At 39.0% G+C, this 13,351-nt stretch overlaps 2 protein-coding genes across 5 annotated transcripts; both read right to left on the bottom strand.

Annotated features, from left to right (window-relative positions):
- Positions 1-1,245: 1,245 nt before the first annotated feature.
- LOC119078448 (bifunctional peptidase and (3S)-lysyl hydroxylase Jmjd7) lies at positions 1,246-2,918 on the bottom strand. Of its 2 annotated transcripts, XM_037185990.1 has the most exons (7): positions 2,855-2,910; positions 2,713-2,802; positions 2,511-2,615; positions 2,393-2,444; positions 1,947-2,266; positions 1,720-1,884; positions 1,246-1,659 (listed from the first exon to the last, which is right to left on the bottom strand). In XM_037185990.1, exons 2-7 carry the CDS (start codon positions 2,768-2,770, stop codon positions 1,397-1,399), a joined length of 963 nt encoding a protein of 320 aa, XP_037041885.1. In that variant the 5' UTR covers positions 2,771-2,802; positions 2,855-2,910; the 3' UTR covers positions 1,246-1,396. The 2 variants fall into 2 exon arrangements, with proteins under 2 accessions (XP_037041885.1, XP_037041876.1); XM_037185981.1 differs by having other exon boundaries at positions 2,713-2,918.
- Positions 2,919-5,600: 2,682 nt separating this feature from the next.
- LOC119078434 (serine-rich adhesin for platelets-like) lies at positions 5,601-11,466 on the bottom strand. 3 transcript variants are annotated; one of them, XM_037185960.1, is made up of 5 exons: positions 11,330-11,466; positions 10,677-10,868; positions 8,645-10,609; positions 7,758-8,586; positions 5,780-7,681 (listed from the first exon to the last, which is right to left on the bottom strand). In XM_037185960.1, the coding sequence occupies exons 3-5, from the start codon at positions 10,511-10,513 to the stop codon at positions 6,105-6,107; spliced, it is 4,275 nt and encodes a 1,424-aa protein (XP_037041855.1). In that variant the 5' UTR covers positions 10,514-10,609; positions 10,677-10,868; positions 11,330-11,466; the 3' UTR covers positions 5,780-6,104. The 3 variants fall into 3 exon arrangements, with proteins under 3 accessions (XP_037041846.1, XP_037041855.1, XP_037041863.1); XM_037185951.1 differs by lacking the exon at positions 10,677-10,868 and having other exon boundaries at positions 5,601-7,681; positions 11,330-11,465; XM_037185968.1 differs by lacking the exons at positions 10,677-10,868; positions 11,330-11,466 and adding an exon at positions 11,154-11,294.
- Between the last annotated feature and the right edge of the window lie 1,885 nt (positions 11,467-13,351).

Genomic DNA, 13,351 nt, shown 5'->3' with positions numbered 1-13,351 from the left:
AAATGGCTTTTCTAAAAGGATTGTTATATTAATGTGTGGAGAGAGAGAGAGGAAGCCGGTAAGAATCCGTACCCGCTAACGGAGTATATATACGGCTTATATACATTACGAAAAAAATCCATTGTTGTCATGCGCAAGAGAGTCCCAAAATTGTTTTTCTCTCTACTAATACAACAGATTAATTTACATAGCATTACGTATGTGTGTAGGGAGAAGTTGTTAAAAAAGGAAAATAGTACAAGAATATTAGCAACATCAGGTACAATAATACGGTGTTTAAGTAGAGCGAGATGGAAAATCAACTCGGGGTCTGCTGTCATCGATAATACAAAAGAATCTGACAGCAGACCCCGAGATGGAACAATAGGTTGTCATTTCGCCATCTCTCTCACTTCAACACTCTATAAAAATTACAGAAAATTGCATTATTATACACAATTAATTGAATTCGATAGAGCGAATTGGACTACATTGTTTTGATGACTGATAAGAGTGATTTGAAAATATGTTACCTGTGGCAGGAGAATAATTTCCAGGAAATACTTTTTCTCACGGCAGAGTAAAATAAACCAGACAGGAGCGGTTCATTTTCGAAACGTTAAATAAGGAACCTAATACACTGTATGAATATTATTCATTGAATATGACCTCTAATGAACACTGACATAAATTGAAAAATTTTATTCGCGAAAAATATAGGGCTACTAGATTATTCAGGTCCCTAGTCAAATCAGCGGTCCTGCATGGTGAACTTTACTCTGTCGTGCTTTTTCTCCAACAGAAACATGTTACCTCTTGTTGGCTCTAAGTTTTGTTCTCACCTTCACAAACCTGAGCTACATCGCTGTAGCTTTACGTGTACACACTATTGTCCTATGATTGAGAGTTAGGTCAAAAGAAGTAACAGATTCGATATATATGTTGTTCGCAACAAGTGACGAAAAGTAGGACTTTCCGGTGCCTTAATTCCGAAAAAGGTTGTATATAACTCGATGATAAATGCTTTTTTAGGCACACGATGTGTATTGTCACACTCGGCCTTTGGCATCGAGTGACAATCTTCTCATCTAGTTCCTAAAAAAGCATTCATCACTCGGTTGTATAAATAATTTTGGTAACATAAAGCGGGTAGATGTTTTGTTCAGACTGTAGACTGTTCACATTACCCTAGTGCATACTTACAATGTCTACAGACATTGGCTGTGACTTAAGCTGATCAGTTGACTAAATTCTTTTAAATTCAAATGAATGACAACAATTTTATTAATTTTCAACTCAACAGTCCTCGTTAAATACAGTTCAGTCATACAGGAAAAAATTATTCAGATAAAAAGAACAAAAGATGAAAGGCAGTAAAGGCAGTAAACATTTTGGCACAATTAACAGTGACATGAAATCAAGAACCGAAACCACATAATTTCTCCATCATCTTATAATAGCAATATCTAGCATCGTAATCCATGTCGTACCAAAAGTTGACTGCAATACATTTGTGGCTTTGCCGTACGTGATGGTACCACAAGCTCGGCAAGTACAAAATATCTCCAGCATTGACACGAATTTCAAAAACTGATGCTTTGGCATAGTCTGGATACTTATCGAGATCCGGTTTCAGGGGATCAATGCTAACCCACTCCACAGATATTGGTTCCTTAGCATCTAAAAATGAATACATCTGAATTAGTCAAATGATTCATCTGGTAGAGCTTAAGGTCGTACCGTCTACAATTGGATCAACAATTACTTCATTCAGATGATTCTGTTTATACAGAGCGGAAGGATACTTAGCTCTGGGTACCCATTGTAAATCAACCGGTGGAATAAGAATGAAATCTTTATAGCCCGACACAACACAATAAATGTTCTCATACGGATCTTTGTGCACTGAAACGGAGATTAAGTTTCATTAGCAACTAAATTACTCTTTGATGGAAAGGGAAACTCACTAGACGTTATGGCTCGTTCATCTCCCATCCAAAAATTGACAGCATCCGGCTGCTTGTTAAATGCTTCAGCAGAAAAGCTTAGCAGGCGAGCGTCAATATCGCTGCACAATTCACTGAAGTCATCCGTAAAGTTAGAATTTTGCTTCTGAATGTAATGCACCAACGGATGGTGATTGTCCAACGTGTCCAAGAACTCATTCATCGTCATTTGCTTTTCCAATGGCATTACGAAATACTCTTCACCATCCTTCTCAGCTAGACCGTCCGCGTATCCATTCGGTGTGATTGCAACTGTAACATCTTTTCGGCCCATCAACGTTCTATGGGACTATGAATTTGAATACTATAGACAAGAGGGTTGAGGGAATGGTTGTCGTATGCACGCAGAAATTTAATCCCAATCATTGGGAGGCTACATACTACAATTATATTGATCAACAAAATACCTAAAGTGTTTCGAATTCCATTTTGTGATTGCTGGCCAGTGATCCAGTGTTGCTATTTCGAAATTAATGTTTTTCATATTATGGCACTGACAACAATTTTTGGAAGTAAATTTGTTACCTTCACGTATCACAACAGGTAAGTTTTTGGCGACATAATCCCGAACAAATTCAATTGATGTTGGAATTTCGTATAGTTCAGGCACATGTGTACCTAAATATAAATCTAAAGGACATTGATATAAAGTGAGCAGCTTGCATTATGTAAGTTTATTAATAACAGCACTAAAACCAAAAACTGCACCCAGAAAATGGTGTGTTACCTTTAGCTTCATTTGATAAAAAGTCAAATGCTTCCGTTTGAGCCAAGTTCTTGTCCATCTTCACGAAGGAGTTGCATGGATTTTTTACCTCTATGTAAATTAAATCATGTCAAAATTCGACAGATAAAAGCGAAGTTCATACCGTTCAGGTTCACGAGAACTACTCAAGGGAATTGTTGACGTGATATGTTGACAAACATATCATATGCGACGAGATCGACTAAATAAAAATTGGCACGACTTTCAGTGCAGACCCATGCGAAACGCATTTCCCTACATAGCGAACGAAGAACATTATTTAGAGAATACATCTCACCTTATGAGCCGCAATAAAATAGTTCATCCACATTTTACTCGGAAAACAAATCGCCAACGGCAATATTGCATTAGTCTTTGGTCTAAAACGTTACATTATTTTCAAAGTGCTGCGCGAATAAAATTAAAGCTGTTAGACTCTACGAGTGTTAACCGTACAGGTCTTATCTAATGTCAACCCATACACTCGCATTTTGGGGTTTTTGGCCGGGTGTGTTGTTCGTGTTGTTGCGTAGTTAGCGGTACCTACATGTCGCTACAAGAACTAAGACAAAGCAGGAAGAGCAGGAATAGCGCTTAATAGGCTTAATACTTAAAAATGCTTTTTACAAACGTCTAGATATCTTTGGATCAGAGGGATTCTTTTGAAAACCTACCTACCGTAATCGGTTGTATTTTTTCGCTAAGTTTTTTATATGTACCTCGTAAGTTATTGGTTCCTAGAAGCCAAAACTACCATTAAACTTCCATCCTCGATGCTTGTGTGTGTTGGAGTTCACTTGATAATAACTGTGTTCTGTGATTGAACGTAGTGAGCCGAATGAATTGTAAGATCTAGTAAGCCAATGAAAGTAGATAAGTAGGTATGGCCAGTCCATACAAGTCGGAGCACATACGGATTTGCATGGCGCCACCTCAAACGAACTAATTTCTAGTGGAAATTTGCACTAGAAATGAGTTCGTTTGAGGTGGTGCCATGCAAATCCGTATGTGCTCCGGCTAGAACAAATTTGAACGTTTGGCCATACCTATCAATTTACTTTCATTGTAGTAAGCTTAGTTAAGAAAAGAGTTGTCTCAAGTCACTTACAAATAAACACCCGAAAGGGTACACGGAATTCTATTTGTAGTCCGGATATCAGTTGATATCCGTTAGTCGCAGTCAATTCCTGCTCTGCTAACAGGTTATGGGCCCAGGCTAGTCAATATCATTTGCGGAAATTGATCGAAGTTCTGGTATTTGCTGAAGAGCTGAAAAGTTTAGAATTGGCTTTGTGTAGAAATAGTTTTTGGAAACAAATTAATCCAGTGGACAGAATTGTGCAATAGAATTGAGCAAGAGGCGAGGCAAGAGGCTAGAGAAAAGCAAGAGGTTTCGCGAGAGGCAAAACATTTGAGCAATGGCGGATATTCTGCGAGATGTCATACTGGTGCAAAATCATCGTGCAAAAGAATTGAGCAAGAGGCTAGAGGCAATAGGCAAAATATTTGAGCACTGGCTGATTTTCTTTGGGAAGCCATACAATGTGGTGGAGAATCGGACATGACGGTTAAGTCAATTGGCAATGTGGTCGATGGTCCAATCAACGAAAATATCATTTCGAGGCAACAGTGGTGGAAGAACGGACATGACGGTCAAGTCATGGTCCATAGCTCAGCGGTTCAACGAATATGGCGGTACAATGATCAATGCGATACAATGGTCGATGCGGTACAACGGTCGATGGTCAATATGTTGGTCGATTGCAACAGTACCTTGGTACAAATTGAATGCTAATTTGAGGGGAAGACGTATCATGATATGGTTTGGTCAGGTTGAATCGATTGAGGGGAAGACGAACTAGGACCATTTTTGGTCAGACATAGTACAAAGTTATTATCAATTGAGGGGAAGTGTTGGAGTTCACTTGATAATAACTGTGTTCTGTGATTGAACGTAGTGAGCCGAATGAATTGTAAGATCTAGTAAGCTTAGTTAAGAAAAGAGTTGTCTCAAGTCACTTTCAAATAAACACCCGAAAGGGAAACACGGAATTCTATTTGTAGTCCGGATATCAGTTGATATCCGTTAGTCGCAGTCAATTCCTGCTCTGCTAACAGTGTGGCTAAAAAAATCGAAAACGTGCACTTTTCTTATAGAGTTGTTTCCTGACAGATAAAAGCTACGTAGTCATCAGGATGAAGTTGGAAAGGTAATTGTGAGTACTTTCGGGCAGATATGGTCTAATTGGATTTAAAATTTACCTACACTGAGATATGAACACTTGAAAATATGGGGAAAATTTGGCTAATTTTCCGAGCTTGTAATGGTTCTGAAACCAAAAAGCAACAGAAACAATGGATAACTGTTTTCCCTGACTGCTACTGGCTTCAGCTTTCCAACGACACCAAATATGTATGGGTAGTGACTCGATGAATTTGATCCGAAAATATTTGTTCTGGAGCATGTACAACTGCTGACTTTCGCTTTCGAAATCAGCGAACTTAGCTTAATATGTACTAACGAAATTCTGTTCGAAATTAGCTCTGGATGCTTCCAAAATGCACAGATTTTCTGCCGGCTGAATCACATTGAGCTATGTTCGTTGATATTGAAAACGTAAGTCGGGAGACACTTTTATATTTCTTATCGAAAGAGATGGTGTCAGTACAGGCCTAGGAATTTTCGCGTTTCCCAAAGAGCCCTTTGCATTTTTATATGAAAATTTTTAATTTATTGGCTTTTCGAAGATTTCATGGACCTTTCCCCCGATGGGCCTTTTGGCAGCCAGTGGATGGTGTGACATCGATATTTCAGAGATGGTTTTGTTAGACCATTAGACCAAGTAAATGAAGAAAAATAAATTGGCGTAGTTCAATAGACTCTCCCTAATACTGATTTATTTTGATAATTAACAATAAAGTTAAATTAAATTAAATTACAGATAATGAACGCTTCATGTTTACACGTATTGACATTTAAGTTGTTAAGAACAGTTAATTGATAGTGTCAGTTGTATGTACTGGATGTCGATTTAATTCTAATTTTAGCTTTTTATTGACTATTATCACCACTAATAAATGTAATGCCATCAATTCGGTCCATTGGAATCGATTAACATTCGATATAATAACACGACTATAGCCAAATAACGTTGAGATTTTATAGGCGAGTAAAGCAATGAGGATAATTAAGCAAAGAAAAATTTATATTGGCCGCTTTAATCAGTTCAATCCATTTTTCAATTTGATCAGCCTTTTGCCCTCGTACAAAAAGACCACCTGTCCGGACTTTACATCCAGGACATTCAACAAATCGATAGCAAAATTCATCGCTTCGAGTTCGAATAGGTGATGATTAGAAACGAGTCCTCGTCTCATTTCCGTGGATTAGAAGCAGTACCGCTAGCTGATCCTTTGCCACTTCCACCGCTTACACTACGCGAATATAAGCTCGGCTTTATTAGAGAACGTCCACGATTCGCGTTATTAACCAATGACGTGCCATTTACCATAATCAAATTGCCTTGTTGATTTGATGGAACCGCAGGTGGAAAACTATTTGTTGACCCGTTGCTGGTTGATGGAGTCATTGCAATAGTTACAGTTGTGGTTGTTACATTTGGCGCTGTTGCAGAACTCGTACCGCGATGATTGGCTCGGTTGGAAGAGTGTTTTGGGTTGTAGGCTGATGCGTAGACGCTGCTTTTCAAAACACTTTGACCGCCGGACGAAGAAGACGACGTGTGGTTGGCCTTGACATTAGTACTGTTGTGACTACTTTGGGTGGAAGTTTTCATTTTCTTTGCTGTTCCATTCACCTCGTGAGCAGATGAATGGCTCGTCGAATGATTTGATATATTTCGTTCGTTTCGTGGTCTATACACACCTATGATGTCATCCAATGAAAATCCATTCACTGTCGTACCGGTCGGTAGAATATTGCTCAACCGTATGTTCCCCGGAACAGTCGCGGGCTTGTGCAGTCCCCGCTTCAGAATTTTCAATTTATCATCAATTTGATTACCTTTCGGATTCAACGGCCGAACGAATTGAGTCGCAGCAGTGACATTATCGAATGCTGTGCCTAAAGTCATTAGTCGTCGATTCAATTTTTGTGTTTGAACAATCTGTCCAATACGACGACCACCTGTACGATTCAAAACCGAAGCAACACCAACACCATTCCCACTGGCCGAATTGCTCGCAATTATCTGATTGGCTCTGACACTACCATTCGTCCGAAGTAATTGGAACGTATTCGTGCTGGAACCATTTTGGTCTAACCGGATCGTCGTTTCATGATTGCTGCTGTTGAATTTGATCGAATGGTTGTTAATAGCGTAATTATACGCTTGATGTGTTGGATTTGACTTTCTGGCCGTCAAAATGTTACGACGCAAAGCACTGCCTCCCCTTGTCTTGCCCATACCAAACCGATTGGTATTCAATGGTTTCGGTATGCTGCCATACCAGTTCCGTATACCACGAAAATCGTCCACATCGTCGGTGTTCTCCTTTTCACCGTATCCATTACCGCTATCCAAAGGCACAACACCGTTTTGATCTATCACATCTGTAGTAAAGCAATTATTTGATCCGAAAAATAAGCTGTGCTCGTCGCTCCTCAAATCGAATTGTTCGTCAGTAGTCTCATCATCAGTACCGTCGCTGTCGGAATATAAATTCTGATATTCTGGTCCGATTTTTTCATCAGTAAAATTATTTGCAACGTCAATCGATTCGCCACCAGATACGAGCTGATCTATTTCAGCCAGCCGACGAACGTTCACACCTGAGATGTTACAATTTTGGTCGTGCAGTTTAGTACGTGGTTTATTCTTCAGCAGCAGTGTGTAGTTCGATCGCTGACTTTCTTTGATCGGTGATGATGTATCACTTATGGAGTCGGATGTCTTTTTCATGGTGTATGCAACTAGATCGAATCCTTCAGCTGACAAACAAAAAATTTTCATTTAAATTCAACCGTTCCACAAGGCACACAATTTGTCGACAATCGAAAGTCTTACCTTCAGAATTCTCAAAGATTGGTGCAACCAATTGATCAATGTCGTCCAAGTCATCGGCATTGATATTACATTCCGATAACTGTTGGTCCACAACAGCATCATCGCCTATGACGTTCGTGTTTTGTGCGGCAGTGTTTGGTTCTTCATTTGCGAATATCGGTTCCGTTATCATCAATTGGCCCATTTCGTTAAAGCTAAATTCATACGGCGATAGCGATTGCATCAGCGCTTCTACTGTCTCATTCTCAATTCCCGACATGTCCGATGATCGATTAATTTGCCCTTCATAAACCGCCTGATCGCCATCGTCAACAATGTATTGGGTGGCCATCAGTGGAGCCACTTCGTCCAGTGCGTTGTTTTTGTTTGAATTATCTACTGTTCGAACGCTATGACTATCACTAACACGAGACATATCATCCAAATTCACCACTCGCATCCGTTTTGCCGGCTCGGACATGTTTGCCAGTTCATTGGACGAAGGAGGTCGTTTACCCTTTTGGAATCGTTGACTTTCGTTTGCATCATAGTCTAGGTATTCCATGTGAACGTTTTCTTCTGAAAATTCTGCTTCTAATGACTTCGCTGCATGTGCAGTTGAGAATGGACTATTTGAATTGCGATCGGAAGTATTTGAAGAAGTAATGATATTAGTCAATATGGGCGACATTAGTAGCGATGCCGGTAATGATGTTGGAACATCAGATGATTGCAAGTTTAGCGAAGAACAACTGTTGCTGTTCGAGTTAACAGTACATGTCTGCGATGCACGACGATCCAAATCGAAACTGGATGATGAATTGCTGCTGGACTCGATGTCGGCAAACGACTGCAATTAAAGTTCCCAATGAATATTTGTAGATTTTGCCACCTATCGAAATACTTACCTTAACTCGTAAACCTTTCGATGTTAGTTCGGTAGACTGGGACGATGTCATAAGGAAATTCTCTTTGGCGTTCTTGTGTTCGGTCAATAGTTTGTCGAAGCTTTTGCTGCGTCCGGGAACCGCTCGCCGTAAAGATATCGTATGTGATCGACAGGTAAGAGACCGTGTACATGGCTTATTTGTTTCGGGAGATATAACACCGCAATGTTTATCCGCATCATACTCTCGATCTTTGATAGGCAGACACCGTTGAGATGTAGAATTTCTATTTCCATGTGTCGATGACATCGATGAAGATGAAGATGAACTGGATGAAGATGAACTGGACGAGTTTGACGATGAGCTTGATGATGCTATCGTCACAGATGTTGTGTCCATACTCGTTAAAATGCACGAGTCGGTCACAGACTTAGAACTGGTTGCGTCGTAATTATTGTTGGAGAAATTGGATCTTTGCGATGATGTTTCAGATGCCGATGACCACGCCGTGCCAATATTAAACATTGCATCGGTAAGGTTAATGGAAGGTGACGGTAGATTGCTTCCCTTCTTGCTGTGTTTCGATTTACTTTTGGAATGACTGCCAGAACGATTCTTGGATTTATGGTGCGACTGCGGTGATACAGAACATGACGTTGGCGGTGCCATAGATAAAACTAGACTGCTTGTCGTAATTGGGATCGGATGTAGTTTCACTTGTGGTGTAGAGCTGAACTTTGACAAATAGCGGTTCGAATCGGAATAGCTGCTGTTAGTCAGCGACCATGTTGAACTCGATGACCCAGCTTGTGACGTGGCATGATGAAGACAACCTCGGTTTTGCTGATGTATCAACATGCCTTGCGGTTTCAGGACTGTAGAGCATCCCTTACAAACGACCGCTAACAGTTCTTCGGTTTCTGGCGCCATTCCAAACACACCTCTATCGCTGAAGTCTAAGCGCATAATATCTAATTTCCGTGTGCTGCTTATATCTGCAGATTTAGTGTCAATAGAGCCAGTTTCAGTATTTCTCTCAGCCATTTTAGAGAAAGCAGTCCAGTCCTTTCCCTTTAATGCAGACAACAATTTCCTTCTGCCAACATGAGACGGCTTACGTTCATTGGAGACGACTGTCTTGCTGAGAACGATCATCGGTTTCACTTTTTGCGTGTTGATATTAAATTGCTCTAAGGAAACTTTCTGTAAAGAACTTTCTAACGACTTTGAAGGTGACTCTTGTTCCGAGCCTGTCGGTCCTCGTTTCCCACTATTTTTCGGTTTTGGTTTAGTGTAAACTATCGACTTACTCTTTGGCTTTGGAGGCGATTGGTTCAAATTTTTTGATGCTGTTGAGCTCACCATAATTTTCAATTTGTTATTCGAGTTTGTTGACGTGTAATGTGCGCTCGAACCGGTTGATGGATAATATGCATAACGAGCATTCATGTCGCTTCCACTGTCATGAGTATTAAATGAGTTAATCGAAGACGCCGAAAAATTTGTTCGATTGGTCGACGATGACTGGTGTTGACAATGTCGATTACGAATATGTTTTTGCAGAGACGATGGTTTGATAATGTCCGAGCAGTCGTTGCATAAAACTCCGAGAAATGTATCTTGTTCCGGACAAGTTCCATAGACGTCGCGATCCCTATTATCCAGGCGAACAATTGCTGACGCATCGGTGTTCAGTCGTTCTATTCGCCATTTTTCGTCGTTGCTTTCAAAGTTTCTGGATGATTTTTTGATCGTTAGCGAATCGTTGGAGACTCTGTCTTCGAATAGTTTCCACTGAGCTCCTTTAAAAGTGGAGAGCTTAATGGGTTGATCTCGTGTTGATGTCATGTTTTTGAATAGATGACCCATTGGCGATAAAGCGAAAGACATTTTAAGTCAGTGGATATTTTTGTGGACGAATAACTTTCTTCAGTGCCATTTAGTATACAGTTTTCATGTCATAACCTTGGCAGTGAGCGATTAAATCTGAAATATACAAAATCCATCCATTACTTATCGACGAATTAACTTTCTTAGAATCGTATCTGCGGACCATGAAATGAATCTAATCTCATCTAATATATTGCTCAAATGTTAGTTAAAGTTGCGCAAGGTGTATTAGTCGATCAGACAATACATTCATTAGCCACTGACCACTAATACACTACGTAACGACGATCACTTTTGGACATTACTTATTATTTGAATCAACAATTTCTTGGTAGCGAATTTATTGGTTATTGACCTGATAGAAGTGGAAAATCGAGATTACAGTACGCACATTTCATATTTCCAGACTACAATAAAAATGCGACTGAAGACAATGATTGACGTACATGTACTGTGTACTGTGTTAAGACTATCACAGGAACTACTTGTTGTGGTAATGTAACATTTTAGAATTGTTAATCCACTTCAGTTAGAGACATTTATTCAATAGAATCATTCATCAAATCAATTTGGTTCTATAAATGAAATACTCAAAAGAAAGTCTGTTGAGCCAGACATTGCAAGACCAAAAATCACTTACACAAACATAAAAACAACATGCACTTTGTACGAACGAGTGACGGAAAAAAATGAACCGAACAACTTCAAGCAATGAAATATTAGATTTCTACACTTTACGCTGGTATCAACTATCTTTGCATCATCATTGGATTGTTTGATACCAATTGATTCGGAACTTTCGGTAAAATTTCTTACGTTTTTTGTTGATTTTCACTGCTACGAACTTTAAATAACAAATATGAACAGACAAATAAAATTGATTTCAGAATTTAATCTACGTAAAACGAAAAAAAAAATAATGACAGCTTACACAGAGAAATATATGTTAACACCAATACTCTGTCCGTTTAAAGCATCACGATGACAGTTAAATCGCTACAAATTGTTCATATGGTACGGAAGAAAAGAGATGGAACGTTTACTTTGAAAGGTATCCGCGTCTGTATATCCTGCAAGTGGATGTATGTAGTGGTGAGAAGTGTGGCATATATCTATGTTGGTTAGGTTGCATTACCCGTGTGTTCTAAAGATCCGTACACTTTTGAAGATAGGTTCAATTAATTAGGATGAAAGGGTTTTCAAGAATTAAAGCGGGTAACCAAAAATTCATCGTGAGACTTGAGCAAAGTTATAGGTTTCTTCCAAGGCCGTTCAAAGTGTCAATCGTCATCCACAGAGAAGCCAACACAACCTCACTTTGAAGTTTTAACAAACAAATTTGTTTAAGTTGCGGTTTTGTTTGCTTCTGTGGATGACGGTCGGTTGTTTTCGGCCTGTCAAAATTCGTGGAAGAAACCTATATTAACTGCGGCGGTTTGACAGTTGTCGTTCAGATACATTGATATTAACTTAAATTTGCGCACAAAAGAAAAGACTTATTTAATGAAATATTTTCCACATATGAGCACCTATGGAAACTACCTCACTTACCACTAATAGTACATTACTATACCAGTATAGTAATTTGATATCTCGTATCCACGCTGAAACCCTCGGATACTTTTACTCATCGTGATACGTGATACGAAGTATCAAATTATTTCACGTGTAAATTATAACATTGTACTTTACGTGCGAGGGAAAAGGTTTTCACTAGTGAGGGAATAGCCATATTACCTCACTAGTAAAGTAAAAGAATTTTATGACATACGCGCGGTGTTCGGATGTCAAAATTACTTAAGAGGTTCCGAGCGTACGCTGAAATTGTAGCATACATTTGTGCGTTCCGAAATTTTTGATCGCTGATATCTTTTTACGAGAGCCCTTTTTGAAAAATGTACGACCACATTTTCGAGGAAAAATATGTCAGCTTTGAATAAAAAATAAAAGTGTCTGTGAAAGGTTCATGTGCTTTGAGAAAACTGTACCGATGCCCCAAATTTGCATCAAAGGTACACTTTTCTCAAAGCACATGGAACTTTCGCAGACAATTTTATTTTTTATTCAAAGCTGACATATTTTTACTCGAAAATGTGGTCTTACATTTTTTTAAAGGGGCTCTCGTAAAAAGATATCAACGATCAAAAATTTCGAAACGCAGAAATGTAGGCTACAACTTCAGCGTACGCTCGGAAGCTCTTAAGAGCGCTCACCCCTTGGCAAAATTTTAGCCTACATTTGTGCGCAAAAATAATCTGAACGAAAATCTTTTTTTGAAAAAGTAAAACCATTAAAACATGCAAAAATGTGTTACTTTTAAAGATAAAATTGGTTTGTATGTCATAACTTTACCCACTTGGAGAAAAAAAGATTTTGGTTCACAGAAATCATCCAAAAACTAATATTTTTGCGCACAAATGTAGGCTAGAATTTTGCCAATGGGTGAACGCTCTTAACTAGGAGAATAATTCAAAAATTACACTTCACGTCTATGTTGTTGTCTCGTTTTCGCTTATATAATAAAATAGAGTACACACTTGTCACTATCAGTCTCGGAAAGTGTCGACTTCTTCGTGACAAGTGTGTAATATATATTGTTTATAATGTCTGTATGTCACTCATATTGGGGGTAAATCATTATATGGTTCGTAAAGCTCGTGAGTGTGGCTATTTCGTAGGCTTTTCTTATAAAATAAATAGAAGAAATGTCAAAAGTTCATGAAATTAATCATACTTCCGAACCTTCCGAACTTTACGAACCGTAAAGGTGTGATCGGTGTAACCTCCTTATAAGGACTTTATTTTGTCGTCCTTCAACTTCGATTAAAATTAACAAAA

Source organism: Bradysia coprophila, chromosome III, assembly GCF_014529535.1.
Source record: "Bradysia coprophila strain Holo2 chromosome III, BU_Bcop_v1, whole genome shotgun sequence".
Lineage (NCBI taxonomy): Eukaryota > Metazoa > Arthropoda > Insecta > Diptera > Sciaridae > Bradysia > Bradysia coprophila.
The sequence above is the reverse complement of the archived record's forward strand: the minus strand, read 5'-3'. Positions and strand labels throughout refer to the sequence as shown.

Excerpts from the sequence above, each read along its gene's own strand:
- LOC119078448 (XM_037185981.1), bottom strand. The coding sequence starts at position 2,770 with ATGGACAAGAACTTGGCTCAAACGGAAGCATTTGACTTTTTATCAAAT. Across the intron at positions 2,267-2,392 it reads TGGAATTCGAAACACTTTAG|AACGTTGATGGGCCGAAAAG; the intron begins GTATTTTGTTGA and ends ATAGTCCCATAG. Across the intron at positions 1,660-1,719 it reads TGTTGATCCAATTGTAGACG|ATGCTAAGGAACCAATATCT; the intron begins GTACGACCTTAA and ends ATTCATTTTTAG.
- LOC119078434 (XM_037185960.1), bottom strand. The coding sequence starts at position 10,513 with ATGTCTTTCGCTTTATCGCCAATGGGTCATCTATTCAAAAACATGACA. Across the intron at positions 8,587-8,644 it reads CGAAAGGTTTACGAGTTAAG|TCGTTTGCCGACATCGAGTC; the intron begins GTAAGTATTTCG and ends CTTTAATTGCAG. Across the intron at positions 7,682-7,757 it reads AATCTTTGAGAATTCTGAAG|CTGAAGGATTCGATCTAGTT; the intron begins GTAAGACTTTCG and ends TTTGTTTGTCAG.